The sequence below is a fragment of the Mobula hypostoma genome, chromosome 13 (assembly GCF_963921235.1).
Source record: "Mobula hypostoma chromosome 13, sMobHyp1.1, whole genome shotgun sequence".
Classification (NCBI taxonomy): domain Eukaryota; kingdom Metazoa; phylum Chordata; class Chondrichthyes; order Myliobatiformes; family Myliobatidae; genus Mobula; species Mobula hypostoma.
The window spans coordinates 33,464,532-33,485,940 of NC_086109.1; the positions used below are offsets into that span (position 1 = coordinate 33,464,532).

The 21,409-nt window shown below is 41.3% G+C and overlaps 1 protein-coding gene across 2 annotated transcripts in view; it reads right to left on the bottom strand.

The window, feature by feature from the left end:
* Positions 1-21,205, bottom strand: part of LOC134355938 (small integral membrane protein 29-like) — a 34,043-nt gene extending 12,838 nt beyond the window's left edge. The window contains exons 1-3 of one of the 2 annotated variants that reach the window (XM_063066476.1): positions 21,168-21,205; positions 9,658-9,978; positions 7,563-7,588 (exon numbers count right to left, since the gene is read on the bottom strand). In XM_063066476.1, coding sequence (XP_062922546.1) covers positions 7,563-7,588; positions 9,658-9,768 — 137 coding nt within the window. In that variant the 5' untranslated portion in view covers positions 9,769-9,978; positions 21,168-21,205. Of the gene's footprint in view, positions 1-7,562; positions 7,589-9,657; positions 9,979-21,151 lie in introns of both variants that reach the window. The other variant, XM_063066477.1, reaches the window with a different exon arrangement.
* Positions 21,206-21,409: the final 204 nt, after the last annotated feature.

Here is a 21,409-nt window from a genome sequence, read left to right on the forward strand (position 1 = left end):
GAAAGTTATTTGGTGAAAAGGAAACTTTAAACACTGGTACTACGAACAACATAGCAGTGAGGCAGGCATGAATACATGCGCGTCCAATCAAAAATATAACCTTCATTTCCTTCTTTCTCCATCCTGCATTTGCTGAAGAACAGAATACATCATAAGCAATAACTGCAATGAAATTATTGATATGAATCTGTCTGGAAATATCTATACATATGGCACAATTATTGTCGTATATTGATGTGGGCACACACATGAACTTTTTCTTTAGTAAATTGTTTCCAACGGTCCTTTGCTAAGAAAATTTTTTTTTAAGTCTCATATGAACTAGATATAAACAGCTGCTTTATTTAATTTTCTCATAGAACAGGAAACACCTTGTATACCAAGTTTTGTTTCTCTCAGGGAACTGTAATGAAGAAATAGACATGCTTGTTTGTTAACTAATCACAAGCTTATCTCTTTCAATTAGTTTAAAGCAGTGAACTACAATATCTCAGTTCCATTCTCTTGATAAAGAGAAACTATTTCCAGTAGTTGGGAAGTCTAGATCCAAGGACTCTGTTTAAAAATTAGAGCCAGATCTTTCAACAGTCTAAAGAGGTATGAATTGTCTTTCATAATTGTCAACCAGTACTTGTTCAATTGTCAACTTTAAGTTGGGTGTGGTTAGATTTTTGTAAATTGTATTAAGAGATATAGAGCAAAAGTATAGATTATGATAAAGTTAGATCACTCATTTCAGTAGAATGCAGAAATGGTCTAAGTAGCTAAAATATTTCTGTCTCAATGAACATATCTCATATTTAGAGCATTATTAATGCTCATTCTGGGGTAGAAGGAGAAGGAAGGAGGAGAATTTAATTTCTGAATGGATTGGATTAGGAATAGAACGGGAAGGCTGTGAAGTCTGTAAGAAGTGATGTGACATTTATGCCAATCCGTGGCAGGGTCTGCACACCACAGCTAAAAGCAGTGGAGTTTCCCACATCGCTGCCCCTCTCCCAGATGAGCTAAATCTTTTTTTATTTTATACGCTCAATTCGATGTCGCCAGTACTGAGCCCCTGAGGAGACCTGCAGATGATGTGACTGGCAGTTTGGTCATCTGAGGCCAAAGTATGCAGGTGTTTTCAACGAGTGGACAGTCACAAGGCCACGGGACTGGACGGCATCCCAGGACAAGTACTCAGGATGTGCGCAGCACAACTGGCAGGTGTGTTTACAGACATTTTTTAATCTCTCCCTCTCCCAGTGTAGAGTGCTCTCCTGCTTCAAAATGCCCACCATTGTCCCTGTACCTAAAAAGACCAAGGTAACATGTCTGTACAACTGGCATTGCACTCACCTCAATAATAAGCAAATGCTTTGACAGGCTGATCAAGGGCTACATCTGCAGCTTGCTACCACCCACACTGGACCCCCTACAATTCACCTACTGACACAGCCAATCGACAGATGACGCCATAGTCACAGCTCTACACACCGTCCTTAAACATCTGGAGAAGAAGGATGCTTATGTGAGAATGCTGTTCTAGGACTACAGTTCAGCATTCAACACCATAATTCCCTCCAGGCATGACAAGAAGCTCAGAGACCTCGGCCTTCAACCTGCTTTGTGTAGCTGGATCCTAGATTTCCTATCAGATCGCTGGCAGGCTGTAAGACTGGGCTCCCGCACCTCTGCCCCTCTGACTCTCAACACAGGAGCCCCTCATGGCTGTGTACTAAGCCTCCTCCTTTACTGTCTGTAAACCCATGACTGTGTTGCCACCCACAGCTCTAATCAGCTAATTAAATTTGCTGATGACACTACATTGATTGACCTTATCTCAAATAATAATGAGGTGGCCTATGGAGAAGTAGTTCTGACACAGTGATGTCAAGAAAACAACCTCTCCCTCAATGTCACAAAAACAAAGGAGCTGGTTGTGGACTACAGGAGGAATGGAGACAAACTAACCCCTATTGACATCAATGGATCTGGGGTCGAGAGGGTGAAGAGCTTTAAAGTTCCTCAGCATAAACATCACCGAGGATCTCACGTGGTCTGTACATACTGGCTGTGTGGTGAAAAAGGCACAGCAGCACCTCTTTCACCTCAGCCGGCTGAAGAACTTTGGTGTGGGCCCCAAATTCTAAAAACTTTCTATAGCGGCACAATTGAGAGCATCCTGTACTTCTTTCAATCGCAGGACGCTGCAGAGAGTGGTGCGGAGAGGCCAGTGCATCTGTAGATGTGAAGAACTTCCCACTACTCAGGATACTTACAAAGACAGGTGTGTAAAAAGGGCCCGAAGGATCATTGGGGACCTGAGTCACCCCAACCACAAACTGTTCCAGCTGCTACCATCCGGGAAACGGTACCGCAGCATAAAAGCCAGGATCAACAGGCTCTGGGACAGCTTCTTCCACCAGGCCATCAGACTGATTAATTCATGCTGATGCATCTGTATTTCTATGTTATATTGACTGTCCTGTTGCGCATATTTATTATAAATTACTATGATTGCACATTTAGATGGAGACGTGACGCAAAGACTTTTACTCCTCATGTATATGAAGGATGCAAGTAATAAAGTCAATTCAGTTCAACTCCAGCAGGTACCCGTGCTTCACACAGGCCCGTCAGACTGCAATCAGAAACCACCCTTGGGGCAGGCTGGCTGGCAATTTGAATAGGTTAATCATTAACTAAAAGTTTCGCAAACGCTGATCATGGAGCTCGGGAATGAAACCCAGGCATGAATGTGGCATTGTCAAACAGGATCGGCAGAATAAATAAGCACAGCAATAAATTATGCATCCTCACTGCTGTTTTCTTACGAAACTTCAGCTTTCTTCACAGAGTTGTTCCAGTTCGTTAATTGGGCAAACGTGGAGAAACACTTTGTAGGTATGGACCAGGTTTCCAGGAAGCTGACATTCCTTGATCATTCACATCTCCAGGCAGGTTTAGACCGGTTATTTAGGAACATTGATAGCTCTGAAGGAATATTTTAGCTAAAGCCACAGACAATACATATTCATTGCCTTGAGGTATCCGGAGGAGCCATTCAGGCTACGTCCACACTAGACTGGATAATTTTGAAAACGCCGGTTTCAAGTAAAAACGACAGGCGTCCACACTACGCATTTTTCAAAATATCTCTGTCCACACTAAAACAGATATTTGGGCGAATCTACACCTACTGGGCATGCGCAGACATATCTACAGAAGCGAAGAGGAAACAGTATAATATTTACATTTCCGTGGCGGCGTTGTGCTATTTTCATTGGTCAAAAACTAGAGTACCAATAACAACAGCGAAAGCAAGTTTTCAACAATGTCTTCAAGGAATACAAAGAAAACCTCCGCTGGAAAAAGCAGACCGGACTTCTTCGTTTAGAAAGACAATGAAGTCCAGCTGTTTCTGCGAGTTACAAACGACTACAAAGTCAGCAAAGCAGTGGAGATGTTTAATTCCAAACAAACTATTAACGTAGACAATAAAGTAAACGACACACGCATGAAGCCGTCCTCTACCCAAGATCAACGAGAGAGTGGAATCTTCTGCCGCCAGACCTGCGCAGTATTTCTGACATTAATATTTTTAAAGATAGACTCAAATCAAATCAATTTAGGGGATCTAGTCATAAAAGCTCACTTTAGAATTTAACTTTCACGCCGTTCACACCTGCTGCGCGTTATAACAGCCGTCCGGCAGTGCTTGCACAGTACCAAGCAGAAGCAGAAAAAGCATTGTTCTTGTGGTGTTGTCATGACAGCGTTTTCAGATATCTCAATTTACCCTGTCCATACTGCAACGCCAAACAATCGTTTTCAAATTTACGCACTGTGGAGAGTGTTTTAGAAAATCTCAGTTTTCGGGGGATGAAAACGCCATTTCAGTGTGGATGGAGGGTCAAAACGAAGGGAAAAAGCTTCGTTTTCAAAATTATCCAGCATAGTGTGGATGTAGCCTCAGTGTGTCAGGATTTATGTTGAATGGCCATTTACTCTGTGTTGTGACAATGGGAATGGGAAACACAACAGAGATAGCAGGAGAGACACTACCCCTTTGAATGAGGAGCAAACATTTCAAAAAAGCCTGTTAATGCAGTCAGTGGCAAGAGAGTGGAGGACATCACCAAACTCATTTAGGCAAAGACAAATTAGCCTCCAGAATTCATCCTTCTGAAAAGCAGGCAAAAACTTTGCCAAGCCACCTTACATCAATGCACACTGTCTCTTACACACCAATCTACACGTCTTGTCCTCAACCCATTCTTCAGCACTGGTTTGTAATCCACATGTTATGACGTTACTCGATATTCAGCAAACATTAATGTCACAGATATAAAAGGAACATTATTATCATATCTTCATGCAACTACCAAAACCTACCATTCCTAAAGTGTATGCTAGAATAGCATGGGTGAGGTTTGCTCACAATTTTTCTGCCTATTGTCTCGAAAATTGTCATGAAAATTTAGTTGCATCTGAGGTAATAGTGTGTTGCCCTATGCTTCTTCTCTTCCTTCGCTTTCTCCTCCTCCTCCAAGGCCAGGATCAGGAGGTCATCTACAAAACAGCACGGCTTGGGGACATGATCCTGGTGTGGGAGTGGAATAGGGTTTTTGGAATGGGGGAGCAGGGGATTAGAGGTTACATTTGTTGGATACTGAGAGACATAGACAGATGTGGAACTGAGCAAGAGAGTCATCTAAAACTAAAACTAAAATCAGGAAGAATTTTTTTTTGAGTCAGACGCTGTTAAATTTGTGTAATTTTATGTCACAGGGGGCTATGGAGGCCAAGTCATTGGGCAGATTTAAGGCAGAGATTGGAAGTTTCTTCACTGGTAAGGGGTGGGGCGGGGGTTAAAGGTTTACGGAGAAAAGGCAAGAGAATGGGGTTATGTAAAGAAAACAAATGGTCGGTCCTTTGAACTGTGATATCTTATGGTATTATGGGTGGGGAGTGGAAGCTGGAGTTGGAGAATGCAGGGTCTGGATGGGGTGACAAATTAGGAGGGGTGGGGCTGATGATGAATGGATACTTGGGATGGGCAGTGACATAAGTATTGTACTTACTTTGCTCACCTCCTGTGTTTACACTGTGCGAATAGGCCCAGGAATGCCCAAGAACAGGCATCCACTGTATAACACGATCCAAGATGTCTTATCATGCTCCAAAAGGACTGAGAATGACATTAGCAATGTATCCCCAATGTGGAAATAGTGTTGGTGTCACAAGGCTACTTATGACAGGAAGAGAACATTCCTCAATGTGAAACTGAGGAGCTGTCATAATTATGTCAGATTCATGAAAAAAATACATTTCCCATCACATGCACTGAAAGTAAGTCACTTGGATGCATTTTCAGTTGACATAGAGTACAGAAACAGGCCCAAGCTGTCCACAATGTAAGATTTTCTAAAGAGCCTTAAATGATGTAAGGGCTGTAGCTTTCAAAGCTGGATGCTTGGATTTGCTCTCTGAAGGCTAGGTTATTCTTGGCTGTCACCCTAGGATTTCAGAGCCTGTGAGCTCCAGCCATCGATTGCCTCACGCTGCAAGGTCAGCTGTCTGTCTGGGAAAGTCCAAGGGATGGGACAGAGGGGAAGAAGGGGAAGCACTTTAATGAGTTAGCTCATTTTCACATACCTTCTCACCACCTCAATTCCATGTTAGCTTTAGGGGAACGCACAACATGCTATGACACTTGTCTTTTATAAATGATACAGTTGCGTCCGGTGTTAACTATTTCCTACTATGAACGGGAAACAATACACACTCCCTGGTCACTGCAACACCAGCTATCACTCCAGCAAGGCATCTACAATACATTCTGTTACTTGGTTTAGTTGAGCAGCTGGCTCTGGGATTTATTATACATATTGCTTGTAATGTGTGTATTTGGAAGTAAAATTGAGCCATGCATAAAATCAGAATATCCATGGTCTTGTAGTGGTTAGAATGCGCTGATAAACAAGCTTCACAAAATAAGCTCTTCTCTGGATTCATATACTCGTCATATACGCTGGGAAACCACTAGATCTTTTTTAAGCTTCAGAAAATTTTAGAGCTGCTGTCCTTACACAACCACTAGTATATCTGGAAGCTAAAAGCCTGTCTTAAAAATTTCTACCACCATGACCTCACCTCTTTATTTCTGATAAGGTGATAATCCTGAATAAATATAATTTCACAGGGATTAATTAAGGCTAAGATATTGATTGCCATCCAAATTAGACTTGAGATCGCTCACTACTCAATGAGAACATCTCATTCTCAATGAGATACTTTTTACAACAGGCTGTATTCTGCAGACCAACAGCACTGCTGTCCACAGACTCCCCCTTTGTGCACACGTTCCTGGGCTGGATGCAGAGGGTGCATCTCATGGAGCTCTGCAGTCAGAAGTCCCATGGCGTCCTCTACAAGCCCCACTCTAAAAAAAAATCTCCTGACAGTTGGCAAAGTGGGAGCCAGAAGTTTGTCAGGCTACAGGTGCTTTAAAATGTCTGTCACATTCAGAGACATGGCAAACCAATAAAATTTAAATATAATTTCTGCAGTCACTTTATTAGCTACTCCTGAATGATAAAGCAAATATCTGATCAGCCAATCATGTATGTGGCAGCAACTCAATGCATAAAACCATGCAGATATGGTCAAGAGGTTCAATTGTTGTTCAGATGACACATCAGAATAAGAAGAAATATGATCTAAGTGACTTTGATCTTAGAATGGTTGTTGGTGCCAGATGGGGTGGTTTGAGTAACTCAAACTGCTGATCTCCAGGCATTTTCACATACAACAGAGAATGTTGTGAAGAACAAAAAGCATCCAACGAGTGGCAATTCTGTGGGAGAAAATGCCTTGTTACTGAGAGAGATCAAAGAAGAATCGCTGGAGTCGTTCTAACTAACAGGAAGGCAACTGTAACTCAAATAACCAAGCATCACACCAATGGTGCTTAATAAAGTGGCAACTGAGTGTATAACTGAATGTAAATTGAAAAAGCCTGGAACTTTAACTGAGACACATCAGTTAGGCAAATGGGTTTAAGAAGCAAACTAGACTCACTTCCTCACCATCTGCCATACAAATCCCCATTGAAATCAAAGTGGAAATGGATTCCACTTCAGGTCTGGCATGGTGCATTAGGATGTGGAAGGCAATTTGCCAACATATTTTTAGGAAGTCTCAGTGAAACTGAGCACCATTGCTTGATTCCATGGGGAATCCGGTGCTGAAGTTCAGTTTTACAACTCAGCAAACTCCACTCCATTATGTACAAGACTACCATATGCGACAGTGCGTTTATTTGTTGCCATGCAGAAACTGACAGAACGTTGGATGAACAGACAGACTGAGATAAACTGGTGGATAAACTACAATGATGAGGTTTTCTCATCCTATCTTTACCTGCTGGATCTCTTCAAGCTATTAAGACAACAGCCAAATTAAACACGTTTACCAGACATGCTATTGGTATAAATCAATAAGCTAATCTATTTTTAAATACAAAACCTAAATGAAGCATCTGGATTTAGTCACCATAGACAAATATCAATTACCTGCGTCTCTTCTGAATGTACATCACCTGGGTTAAAAGAAAGGAAAAGGTTCAGTAAAAATGGTTCTTTAAGTATTTGCAGCAAAACACCAGGTATTATTGTAAAGATAATCACTGATGTAAAAATATGTCTAACAAATATGTCTAGGTTACAATAAAGCGTAGATTTAGAATAAATACAGCTACTCCTCTTTTGCTATCTGACATTCATTAACCCCGAGTTGAAAACCAGAGCAGAACAAATGCAAGGAAATGGGAGAATAAAATACTTAGACTAGCAGGATTTTCAGTGATGAGAATGAAGTCCGTCAGTCAGTCAAGAAAGACCTCGTTAAAGATTTGTTTGACATAAGTAGCAGTAGTTTTCATGTAGCAAAGTGGCTGATTGTCCCCTTAATGCAGCATATTTGAGAATTAGTAGAAGACAGACAGAATTCTCCTTCAATGATCTTCACAATAATTACAAAAAAATCCTCGATTATCTCAGAATTTGAATGGAAATAACAGAGTAATCAGTCCGTAGCGCTGATTACTCGTCTCAAATACAATTAGAATTTGCCTGCTGTGTTACTTTCTTCTTCAACCGACATCTACTCTCTAAAAATAACTGTAAAAACACATTTCATTTTAAGTATATCTAGGTAGATAGGTAGCTTCAGACCACAATGGTGACAGCAAAAATATTCAAATGAATAGTCACCATCATATTTTGATGGATTAACAGAGTACTATTTAAATCACACATAGGAACTGTCTGAATAGTCAAAATGGTTATTAACCATTTGTTAAGGGAATAAGAATGAATGGCCTGATGTTTCTGGTCTAAGTAGTACCAAATGATTAAATGCTGAGAACTGTATAAAATAATGACATAATTTACCTCACAATCAGAAATATCTCAGAAGCATGTGGTGCCTGGCAAATTTGTTCGGTTAACGTTATGTAGGACTTCATAATGAAAATGCAACACTGGACTGATTCCTTTTGAAATATAAAAAAAAAATTGGGATTTTGCTGTGGTTCCCAAGGTAATTAACAATGGTCATTATCCATATAAAAACTGGTCAGGTCATGCCCTTTTCCTCAAGTATTAAATTATAAAGCAACACTTGGTTAGCTAAACCATCAATGTTATCCTTTTAACATTGATTGAAACTAATGGATCCTCTGAGTAGTTTAACTCCGATGCGGGATTTGAGAGGGGATCCACCAGCAGACACTCAGTGGCCATATTATTAGGTACACCTGCTCGTTAATGCAAATATCTAATCAGACAATCGTATGGCAGCAACTATGTTCATAACAGCATGCAGACATGGTCAGGAGATTCAGTTGCTGTTCAGGTCAAACGTCAGAATGGGAAGAAATGCGATCCAAGTGACCTTGACTGTGGAATGACTGCTGGTGCCAGATGGGGTGGTTTGAGAAACTGAAGATCCCCTGAGATTCTTAGCACAACAGTCAGTAGAATTTACAAAGAATTGTGTGAAAAACAAAAAAAGAAATCTTGTGAGTGGCCACTGAGCACAAATTCTGCCAAATACATGGAATACAAAGAGCTACTGTTGGACTCTATCTGTGAACAGAGCCGGACTTCTGAATTCTCCAGCAAATTCGGGACAAACCATGTGAGACACACGAGAATGCAAATGCTGGAATGTAAAACATTAAAGTGCTGGAGGAACTCAATGGGTCAAAGAGCATCTGTGGGGGGGGGGGTCAAAACCATTGTCCTGGCTTGACATTTACCAGCAAAGTCCTTGTCTTAGCATCCACAAAATTGGTTATAATACTTTTGTTTGAATAACCTTGTTAATCTGCTGAGTTTATAAGAAAGATGTTATAGCTGTGAAACCAGCAAATTCTATCAGTAAACAAAATGAGGCTTTTGAGCAAGAGCCCCAAAACTGATTTAATCATTTAATGTGCTTTAATAGCATTATTTTCTTCAGATATTACAAAATATTGTTAAATTTGTTATTTTATCTGGGCCCCATTTTTAAAAAATTAGACATAATTACAGATTGTAGCTGTCACCCTGCTGTTTTACAAAGTCAAAACTGAATTGATTGTATGAATATGAAAAACTACTTTACCATAGCAACAGCAAATCCAATTAATGTCAGAACAATGAAAGGTATAAGAATAAATCCCGCAACTGTATTACTTTCATCAGTAGGCGGCACGGTCGTCGAAGAATTACTCATTGCCAAATAAAATTTTCTTTAGAATATTCTGCATCTGCACCAGAACCAATCACCCTCATTCACAGTGTTTTGGAGAAGAGAACTCAGTCTTGCCAAGATCGAGGACTATTTGGTTGCATTTAGATGAAATCAGAATGCACAGCTATTTTGCTATATAGTCTTCAATTTTCCAATTCATGGCCACACTTGATATTATAGTGATCAGTATATCTGAAATACAAGATAGCAAAATGATAAAATTAGCAAGACAGTTGTTAAATGGCAGTTCAGTAGATTCAGACTTTACCAGAAAAGGTATAAATAATGCCATAAACGATGCAAATCATCCAAGAGCATTTCAAAGGAATGTTTTCAAACGAAGTTTGAATGGGCGACATAATGAAATACCAGAGCTGTTGATTGAAAGTTTAGTTAATGAGATAGCATAGATCACAGGGCTAATGACATCAAGTAAACGTCACCCTGGCAAGCAGCCCGTCATCTTGACTTCACCGAGGTTCTGAAGCTTTGGCCAACAAGGAGGCTAGCAAAGCCTGATTAACACCTACAGAAAAGCCAGCAAAACCTCCAAAATCCAACAGCTGAAAGGTTGCAAAATGAAAGCAAATTAAGCAGAGCCAGAGGGCAACCGAAAAGCTCTGCAGCTGTACAGGACACTTCCTTGTCCCACTGACTTTCAGTCGCGTGCTGTGCAATTCTTGCTGCTAATAGTAGATAATACAACAATACAGATTTAAGCATTAAAATTAGCTTTATTTGTCACACGTACATATAAACATACAGTGAAACTCGTCATTTGCGGCAATGACCAACAGATTCTGAGGACATGTTGGGAACAGCCCACAAGTGTTGCCATGCTTCCAGCACCCACATACCATGCCCAAAACTTCCTACCCCTTAGTAAAACGTGCACCTTTGGAATGTGGGAGGAAACTGGGGCACCCAGAGGAAATCCACACAGTCATTGTGAGAACATACAGCTAATAACCCGATTGAACCCGGGTCACGGGCACAGTAATATTATTACCCTAAGCGCTACGCTATCATACTGCCCTAATAACCAAATAAACAGCTTTTGCAGTTAAAGTTGTCGCACAAAAAAAAGTCAAAATAAATTAATCACTTTTGGTGATCTTGAATTTGGGATTAATATTGGGTAAGTCTACCCTTCTCTTCAAACAGCAGCATATTGTCCTTTCTATCTGAAACCAGCATTAGTCTCATATTCAAAGTTCAAAGTAAATTTATTACCAAAATCTGTAACACATCTCCATATACTACCCTGAGATTCATTTCAACATTCAGATATCTCTTCCAAATGTTGCACTTCAGTACCATGCTAGATTGTCAGCCCAGACAAAGGCTCTAGTTCCTGGAATACGTCTTGCACTACAATCTTCTGGTACACAACAGGTGTTACCATCAAAATAACCAAAGTAATCCCCTCCGTACTTTACCTTGTGCCAAATCCTGCTCAAATCGTCTCAACTTTGTTGAGATTTGCTCTACAAAAACTTAATATCCTTTTCCTTATGTTGACTTTCATTCCAGACTTTGTTTTTAGGATAAAACTTTTTTCAGTGCTAGGGTGCTTCAAATCAGCTCTTGAATACAGCATTTTTTCTACCACTTCAGCAGTGTAAACTCTTTGCTGAAAAATCTCTTCCAATCAAAGGCTTCTGAAGCCTGTGTCTGCATGGGCTTCCTCCGGGTGCTCCAGTTTCCTCCCACAGTCCAAAGATATACCAGTTGGTTGGTTAATTGGTCATTGTACATTGTCCCAAGATTAGGCTAGGATTAAATCGGGGGATTACTGCGTGGCATGGCTCGAAGAGCTGATCGGGCCTATTCCACACTATCTCAATAAATAAATACCTGCTTGACATTCTTTTAGTCCACTGTTTCTTTGTTAAGTTACAGTGAAACACTTCGACACAGTTCTCAAAGAGAGTGTGCAAGAAGAACCAAGTTGTTGTAGTTGGAGTAATTGAGTCAGTATATCTTCAGGATAATAAATCAGCCATGATGAAATGGCAGAGCAGGCACGAAGGGTCAAATGGGCTAATTCTGCTTCTGTGTCTTATATAACACTTCATAGTTAACAATGGACACATCACCATCTCTGAAGATCTTACTGAAACAAGCTGTCACAACCACGGATTTAGCAGCGCAGCAGATACGGCAATTGTGCTCGTGAAAGTACATGTGTCAGCTAATTATTATTTCATTGTGATGGTATTTAACTCCATCCTTTTCATTGCACTGCTTGTCGAGACTTGAGCGAAGCACAGCAACGTTTCACGGCCTGATTGCATTCGGCCTTGCTGGAGAAATTGGACTGTCGAGTCAACTGGTTCTGAAAACTAGCAGTATTCATTTTATATATGGACAATTCTGATTTGATGGAGAGAGACGTGAAAGCACAGAGGAACATCTGGAGAAATTTCTGAAACGCCCGTTCGCTGCTGTTGTTACTGCGCGATCGAGAATCTTCTGGAGGGAAGGCCTCAAAATCCCCGGCTTTGCCTGCTGTTGGCGACCCAGATTGAGGTCAAATCGTTCAGATAGAGATGGTGCTTGGTACTCGGTGTCGGAGAGCTGATCGGCGGCTCAAAGTTTTCAGACGACTCAGAGTCGGACTGTGGTCGGGCATGGCAGGGAGAGTTTTTCTTCCTTCCCCTGTCTGCGTGAGATGTGGGACATTTGAGAGACTTTGAACTTTTTACTGTGCTCATGGACTGTTCTTCATAAAGTTATGGTATTGTTGCACTGTTGTAACCATATGTTATAATTATGTGGTTTTGTTAATTTTTTCAGTCTTGGTCTGTCCTGTGTTTTGTGATATCACACCGGAGGAAATATTGTATCATTTCTTAATGCATGCATTACTAAATGACAATAAAAGAGGACTGCGTGTCTTCATAATCTAAATAAATATTTAGTAATTCCTTTCAGCCATAGTGTTGGCTTCATTTTCCATGTGAGAGTTTTAGTTAATGGCCTTGTTTGGCCTAGAATTTGTTTTTTTTTCCCCTTTAACTCTGTTCGTATTAAAGTCTGTGAACTATCACCCTGCTTCAGTGTCTTTCACTCTGCACTTGGGCCATATCCAAATGTGGTGACACAAGCTGCACAACTTCCTGAAACCTCACCAAGTTTTGAAATGAAGAGATTTCCTGAGAAAGACTTCCTTTCAATCTCACAATAAACACACAAGTAGACCAAAAAATGAGATAGGAGATCTTTCATCATGACAGCACTCTGTCATTCACTCCCGTTTTCCACAGAACGAAATGGCAGGCTATGGTTAAATGGGTGGCTTGCTGGATGGTGTGGCTTGTTGGACCTTTTCTGTGCTGTATCACTAAATAAAATATAATTGCCATGTTTTGTAAGTTCAAAACATTAAACTAATTCCAGGGAAGGCACAGGAGTCTGAAATATGTGTCTAACTTTGAGTTTGTGATAGCTTATGGTGAGAAACACTTTGGACTCTTCTTCCACCTCCTGCAAGTAGGCTCGGCTGAGTCTACTTTGCTGAAGTGTTTTCCTCCAGAAAGGTTTGCAAATATATCCTCTATTCTGGGCAGAGGGTATTGATCCACTTTCAGTACTGGGTTGATGGTGACCTTAAAATCACCACAGATCCTGACAGATCCAATCTTCTCGGCTACTGGGACCTCTGGCTTTAACCATGGGCTCCACTCAACCTTGGAAAGAATTCCTTCAGCCTCCAATTGCTGGCTACTTTATCAAGGACGGTATAAAGAACTGAACAGGCTTTGTAAAAACTTGGGTGTGGCATTTTTATTTAACACCATTTTACCCTTGTGTTTTCCAGTGCCATCCCTAAACACTGCTGTGGCATCATCCAGTATCTTTCTAAAATGAAATAAAAATTACGCCAGCAAACACTTACTATCAGGCCAGTTATTGATATATCACTAAACAACTGTAAAGGAGGTAGAGCAGCTCATTAATGAGTTTACATTGGCAGAGATCTTGATGGCCAGTGGGTGGGCTAAACCACAGTCACTGAGTTATACAGCACAGAAACAGGCCTGCTGTCCCAATTTTCATGTCAGCCAAACTATCTTCCTCAGTTAGTCCTATTTGCCTGCATTTGGCCAAAATACCTCTTGCTGACAGGATCTTGGAATAAAGCAAAAAAAAGCAAACTGCCAAGGTAGATTTTCTTTTCCTTCTAAACTTTTCCAATCCATGTCCATACTTAAATACCTTTCAAATAGTGGATTATATCTGTCTTTGTCACTTCCTCTGGAGGCTCCTTCCATATCCCCATCACTCTCTGAAAAAATTTGCCTCTCAGGTCCCTTCTAAATCTTTCTCTTCTCACCCTATGCCTATGCTGTCTAGTTTTAAATTCCTCTAGCCTGGGGAGAAAAAAGTGCAGCAATCCATCGAAACTATCTCCCTCATGATTTTATAGCCTTTCTTTGCTCTAGGGGAAAATAGTCCAGTCTCTCCAAATATCTGTGGCCCTCTAATCCCAAAAACACCTTCTGAATCTTTTCTTTATTCTCTCTGTGTTAGTCACATCCTTCTTGGAGCACGGTGGCCTGAAGTGCATGCAATATTCAGGGCGCAATCTTGCCAGCTTCTTATATAGCTGTAACATAATGTCCCAACTCTTGAACTCAACATATTCTTTACTGACCTCCCCTTCCCATTCAGAATACTTTTCAAACCTGGCCAGGCGGTGATACCCACTTAAGGGGAAAGTAAACATGAAAGGATAGTTTCACTGAATACATCAATCCCAGTGATCAGCTCAGATAAACTTCACATAGTGTAGAGTCAGGCAAATGGCAAATCACTAGACAAATTTCATCTGCATCCATGGCAGACGGGATGGTTTGCATAAAAGTTAATCCTTGGATGATAATGTCACAAAGGGACTCTGATGAAAACTTCAAAATTTCAACCTCAAGTAGGCAGCCTTTGGCTGTATGTAAACTGTGATCAGCGTCACAAAGGAGAGCTCTTTCGGCAAGTAGAACAGCCAGAACTTAATCATTAGATGTTCCAGGTTGGGGGAACAAGAGTTGCAACAAGACCGCTGCATCCCAGTACTACAAAGAGTTTACCATAAAACACAGACCTCCACCTTTTCCCTTCTCGGAATCAGCAGTCTGGTCCATCCTATGTATTGAGAAGCCCTCAGGTCATAAAATATATACCCCCACCTTTTGCCCTCTCTGAATCATCCGAGTACCACAAAGAGTTTACCATGAAACACAGACCTCCACCTTTTGCCCTCTCTGAGTCAGCAGTCTGGTCCATCCTGTGTATTGAGAAGCCTTGGTGTCCTTGAATCACAGCAACATTTTTGTAAATCTTTGTACTCTTTCCATATTAATGACAAATTTTGTATTACAGGGGAACTAAGGTTATAGGTACACCATACCCCAGGTGGGGCCTCAACAATGTCTTGTACAGCTGCAACACAACATCTCGGCTGCTGTACTCTATGGAAACACAAGAAATCACATGCTGGAAACTGGATCAACAATCTGCTGGTGAAACTCTGTGGGTTGAGCAGCACCACTGGGGGATAAAGAATTATTGTTGTTTTAGCTCAACACTCCGCATCAGGTCCCGATGTAGGACCTTAGCCTGAAATATGAATAGTATCCCCACCCACCCTGCCAACCACCGACGCAGCTTGACCTGCTGACTTCCACCAACAGACTGTTTGTTGCTCCTGTACTCAGAGCCCTGATTGACGCATTTTCACATCCCTTTCTACCTGTGACACCACTTTCAGGGAATAATATGTGCGTAGTCTCATTCTACAGAACTCCCCAGGGCACTACCATTCACTGTGTACGTTCTACTGTGGTTTGACTTCCCAAAATGCAACACTTCACACATCTGAATGCCATTCCTTGGCTAACTGAATAGCTGTAAAGATCCCCCTGTAATTGTTGATAATCTTCTTCATTTTCTACAGTGCCAACTATTTTAACATCATCTACAGACTATGGACATTAAAACCCTTGGTGCTTTGGTAGAGGTGCCAGGAAGCCTGCATGCTATCCCAAGGAGTATGGAAAAAACCAGCACCACCACTGCAGAAAACTTCTGGCAGAGCTTGGAAGTCACGTTTTCCAAATGGAATGGTGGACAGCTTCTGCAGCTAGCCATGAACTCAACGAGGGATGGTTCTATTGGTGGGAGGTTATAGGTCCAGAGGCACTGCCTCAGATTAGGACTTCCATTTAGAACAAAGATGAGGAGGAATTTCTTTAGCCAGAGAGTGACGAATCTTTGGAATTCATTGTCACAGATGGTTGTGGAGACTGAGTCACTGGTATATTTAAAGCAGTGCTTGATAGTTTCTTGATTAGTAAAGGCATCAAAGGTTATGGGAAGAGGCAGGAGAATGGGGAGGAGGGGGAAAATAAATCAGCCATGATCAAATGGCAGAGCAGACTCGATGTGCTGAATAGCCTAATTCTGCTCCTGTGTCTTATGATGGCTCAACTACCACTGCTCACAAAATGGAAGTTGCCAAACTGCCAATGCTCTGCAGTGTAAGTTCATACTGCTCTTGCCGCATCTCAGGATACCTGCATTCAGTGGTGCCCTAACAGATAACAATAATTGTTATAGGGTTTCTCTGCAACAGTGGTAGTTTATTTCATGTGGAAATCTGCCTGTATTTCACTGGTTTAAACCTACATTTAAAATGGCATACGAGTTTTTAATGGGACACCGTAGTAGAGAGAGTTTCACTTTGTATCTAACCCATTTTATCCTGGGCATACATTTTATGTGCTTTAGGTGAGTTTTTTTTTGATGAAAGTAAGTTTATTAAAGTACCTCCAGTAGAAAAATTCCTTAAAATATTGCTGTCTGGGTTTAGGACACATTCTAGGCCCTGCATTGTCCAACAGTGTCATGTCACCACACCAATAGCTTTGATATTGCCTGCCAGCCAGTGCTTGTCCCTGCAAAACATACTGATACACTTGGCTTTCTGCCAAAACTTGCAAGTCCCACTGCAGTCTCCTCTAAGCCTGCAATGTGCTGCAGCCACTGGTAGGAAAAGGGAACAGAAGGCATCACGAAGGGTAAAGTAAAAGAATAATTTATCGTTGGGTGTATGGCATTTGGCACTTAACTGCATAAAGTTGCCTTTTGCAGAATGTTTCCTTCAGTGGCTTTTGTACTGCATTGGTAAAAATATTGCAAAGACTAGAAATTGGGTAAAGTAACATGAAGAAACAACTTGGAAAATTGGGATTGTATCAACACCCAGTCAACACCATTTGGCTTATTGTAGAGGCCCATGACATAAAGATTGTAACAAAGTGCCTGCTGATAGGATGTGCATAGATGGTCACACACCGCTGGTGTATTTAGAGATTCCTGTCAACCCCTTTTGAAATTCTGGTAAGCCTGTCTTTGCCCATTCAAAGTTGCTTGGGGTGAACGGTGCTGAACACCTTGGCTGACAGGAATGTGATCACAAGTTCACAGTCTGCCCTCTGGGAAAAGATGGACGTGCTGGGGAACACGCTGCACTTGTAAACATCTTCGAAAAGAAACAAAAGTAATTGAGGAACCATAAGAAGGGTCACATCACGATTGCAAGCACGCTCCTTGGCTGTCCCTGCTTTGCACGCTGGTCTTATTACCAGCTCCACAAAACTGGACGGAAAACAATCCGTGCTCAACATGAGGAAAGGGGAGCAGGAGGACAGGTATTTCAGGAATGGAAACCCTTCTTGGCTCTGGCTCACTGTAAGGAATTCTGAAATTCTAGAGACTGCCCACTCCAAGATACCTCCGCCTGATGTTTGGGAGAGGAAGACTGGTTGGCATAGCTTAGGTCACAAAAATTTTGCCACTTGCAACCAAGGCAATTAAATTTGAGCCACACCTCAAATAGTGCAGCATTCTCTTAGAACAGGAGCCAAAAAAAAATACAAACTGCTCAAGGAATTCAGGTCAGGCAGCATCTGTGGAGACAGGGGGATGATCTATGCTTCAGGGCGAAACCGGCCTGACTTGCTGAGTTCCTCCAGCAGTTTGTTTCTTGCTCCAGATTACAATACATCTAGTCTTTCGTGTTTCTCTTAGAACTGCAAGGAAGTATCAAATTGCATTATGCACTCATACCTTTGGAGCAGGGCTAACCACAATTTTCTACTCGAGACCACAGGGGCATGGTTTTGAGGCTCACAGAGTGGCTCAGCAGAAGCTTCTATTTTCCCTCCAAAATTTAACAATATTAATTCTTGACCAATAATTTCAGGAGTTGGTTCTTATGGATCAGCCTGTGTTTTACTAGGAATGGCCAGCTCCCGGGCACCAAATAGAAAAATGTTGCAATCCAAGTTTACATCTGAGATATAATCAGTCATAAAAACTCACATATTTCTCTGCTACAATCTTAACCATGCAATGTCAGCACGCTTTCCTTCCATCCATTCCAAATGTCAGCTTTGTGGGCAACTGATCTCCTGCATTTGAGGCAATTTGCTTGTGTGTCTGCTATTCGATAAAGCACATCAAGGAATAATAACAGGAGGACAACATTCCCCCCACTCTGCCCCAAGTTTACTCTATCATACGATCATGCAGACCTTTTCTAATGACTTCCTTTTCCACAATTTCACGTTTTCCTGGATTCCTTTTTTTGTCGAGGAGACATCATCTCAAATATAGTTAATAACTACAGACCCTGTGATTTAAGATTCCAAATATCGCTGAGCCTCTAAGAATTTCTCCTTCAAAATCTTTAATGTCCAACATCTTATTTTGAAATTATAACCTCTAGGCTCTTCAGTCATACATAATTCTGTTCAATCTCAATTTTATCTCTTTCAAGAGAACATTTCTCAATGCCTATTGAGGACAATACTTTCATTCCAGGATATTGTAATATTGCCTCAACTGGACTATTCTGCTTTCAATTACAGGTTTTTGTTGCTGCCTTGATGAAGGCCTAGTAAGGGTAGCCGCAAGCTTTCAAGGCTTCTGTCAAATACTTGCGCGCCTTGTCTTTAGCTGTAATGTTGGTGGGCACATTCTCGGCACGATGATGTAGAGGTCTGATAAACCCCAACCATCAAGTTCTGATGGGTGATGAGAGTCAAACCATAGATACTGATCTGTGTGGGTTGGTTTCCTGTAAACTTCAATATCTAGTTGTCCATTTTCTTTGACAAGTACTGCACTATCTAAATACACCAGTCTATTGTTCTTGATGGCTTCTCATGTAAATTTGATGTTATTATCCACTGAGTTGATGTCTTTTGTGAAGGCTTGCACCTCATAGCCTTCATCAAGACAGCAACAAAAACCAGCAGGGGTATCAGCCCAACAGACAGAGGTAAGAAACAAAGCAGACAGTTGTCATACGAGGAACATTTGATGGCTCTGGATCTGTACTCGCTGAGGAGGGATCTTATTGAGACCTTTCGAATGTTGAAAGGCCTAGACAGAGTAGATGAGGAGAGGATGTTTCCCATGATGGGGAGGCTAGGATAAGATGGCACAACCTCACGATAGAGGGGTGTCTATTTAAAACAGATGCAGAGAAATTTCTTTAGCCAGAGGGGGGTGAATTTGTGGAACTTGTTACCATAGGCAGCTGTGGAGGCCAGGATGTTGGGTGTATTTAAGGCAGAGACTGATAGGTTCTTGATTGGATATGAAATCAAAGGTTATGGGGAGAAGGCTGGGGAATGCAGTTGAGAGAAAAAAAGGATCAACCATGATTAAATGGTGGAGCAGACTCAATGGCCTAATTCTGCTCCTATACCTTATGGTCTTAAAACATAGTCATCCCATATGTAGCTGCGGTTTCTGAGAAACCCAGAAGGGTTTTCAACAAACACCAAATCCCTACAAGCATATTCAGACAGAAACCTGTCCACCCTAAAGATCCTACAACCAAATATAAACAGAACAATGTTGTACATGCTATCCAAGGTTGTACACGCTATCCATTGCAATGAGAATTCCACAGATCTGTATATTGGTGAGGCAAAACAACCACTTCACAAACAGGATGGTCCAACATAGGAGGGCTAAACCCTCAGGTCCAGACTCGGTTGTACATCTACACCTAAAGGATGAGGGACACTCCTTTGATGATAATAATATGCACATTTTAGACAGGGAGAGTAGGTGGTTTGAAAGAGAGGTTAAGGAAGCCACCTTTGTCAAACTGGAAACCCATCCCTAAACAGACGGGGTGGGGTACGACACCACTGATCGGCTACTTACAATGTAGTCCTAACGCTACCCCAGCATCTCCACAACAGTTCACACCTCCATTCAAAGGTAAGACTAACGAACCTCTCATTACCTCTCTGACTCTTAGCAACCTTCAAGTGATTGCTATACCTTTCAACAACTCAGAGAGTTTAAAAGCTGGAAAACTACCCATCATGGATTAGAACTGAAGAAGCCTTTCCTTGAGTGGTGAAATGTCTTCAAGACAATGCAGCAAGTCCAGTTGACTTGATTTTCCCAAAAAGTTCAATGAAGCATTAAAAAAAAACACCAAATATAAATCTCACTTCAAAGTGCTCCACAGACCTGCTGGTAACCACAAGAACAGACTGAGCCTTTTGTGCTTGTGATAGAGGCTCAACACAAGACAACTGTGATGCAAATATCCTGCATCAATATTCCAGCAAATGAGAAAATAATGACAACACTGGAAGGATTGGTAGTTAGGATAATGGTTAATAAAGAATAATCGCATTGAATATAATTTACATAATATTTTTCCGCTTTATACCAGATATAAATTTTAGGTTAGATTTTTCAATTATTTCCCATATTTACATTCCTGAAATTTTATCTTAAACTGCACAATGACCACGGGCATTGCAGAGACAAGTCAAAAACAAACAAGGTGTGTGCTGTGCCAATAATTTATAGGAAACACCTATAGTTCGCAACAATTTTCTCCCCGCCAAAAAAGTTACTGAAGAGCTATCTTATAGGAAGTGAACCCAGTTTCAATGCACATGTAATTTCAATGGCCCGCTGATGGAACACACCACTGTGTCTAATCGGACTAGGTTTCAGAGCTCTTGTGAATGCTTTCAAATTAACTCATTACGTTTTATTAACAGAACAAATCATATTTTTAGAGCTGCTCCCAGTCTTGATAAAACGAAAGCCTATCGATGAAAGTCGGGGTTAAAACCAGATAGTCCCCGGAAATTCATTAGACAATTACCAAACTATTCAATGCAACAGATTAGCGTAGATGCGGTGTTGAGCTCCAAATACCAGGAAGTAATTGTACACATGAACAAACCACACACTGCACCTTCCCGAAGTCATCCCCCTTAACGCAAATCTAATTGTACTCAAAAATAACTATACCTACCCCATCCCTCTCTTACCTCGCTCTCTCTTCCCCGGTATCACAGTGGAACAATTAACACCTCCCCTCCCCTCCCTAAAGCTATCAGATGATGGACAGTCAATCCGCCCACTGGCCGAAAGAGGAGCCGGGTTTGCGCAAAAGCAGTAAACCAATCGGAAGTAAGCAGAGGCGGGACTCTTGGGCAACTAAGAAGAGCTGCAGCGTCTGCAGGGAACAGAAACAGGAGCAAGTGGTACCGTGGTCAGAAAGAGCATCGCT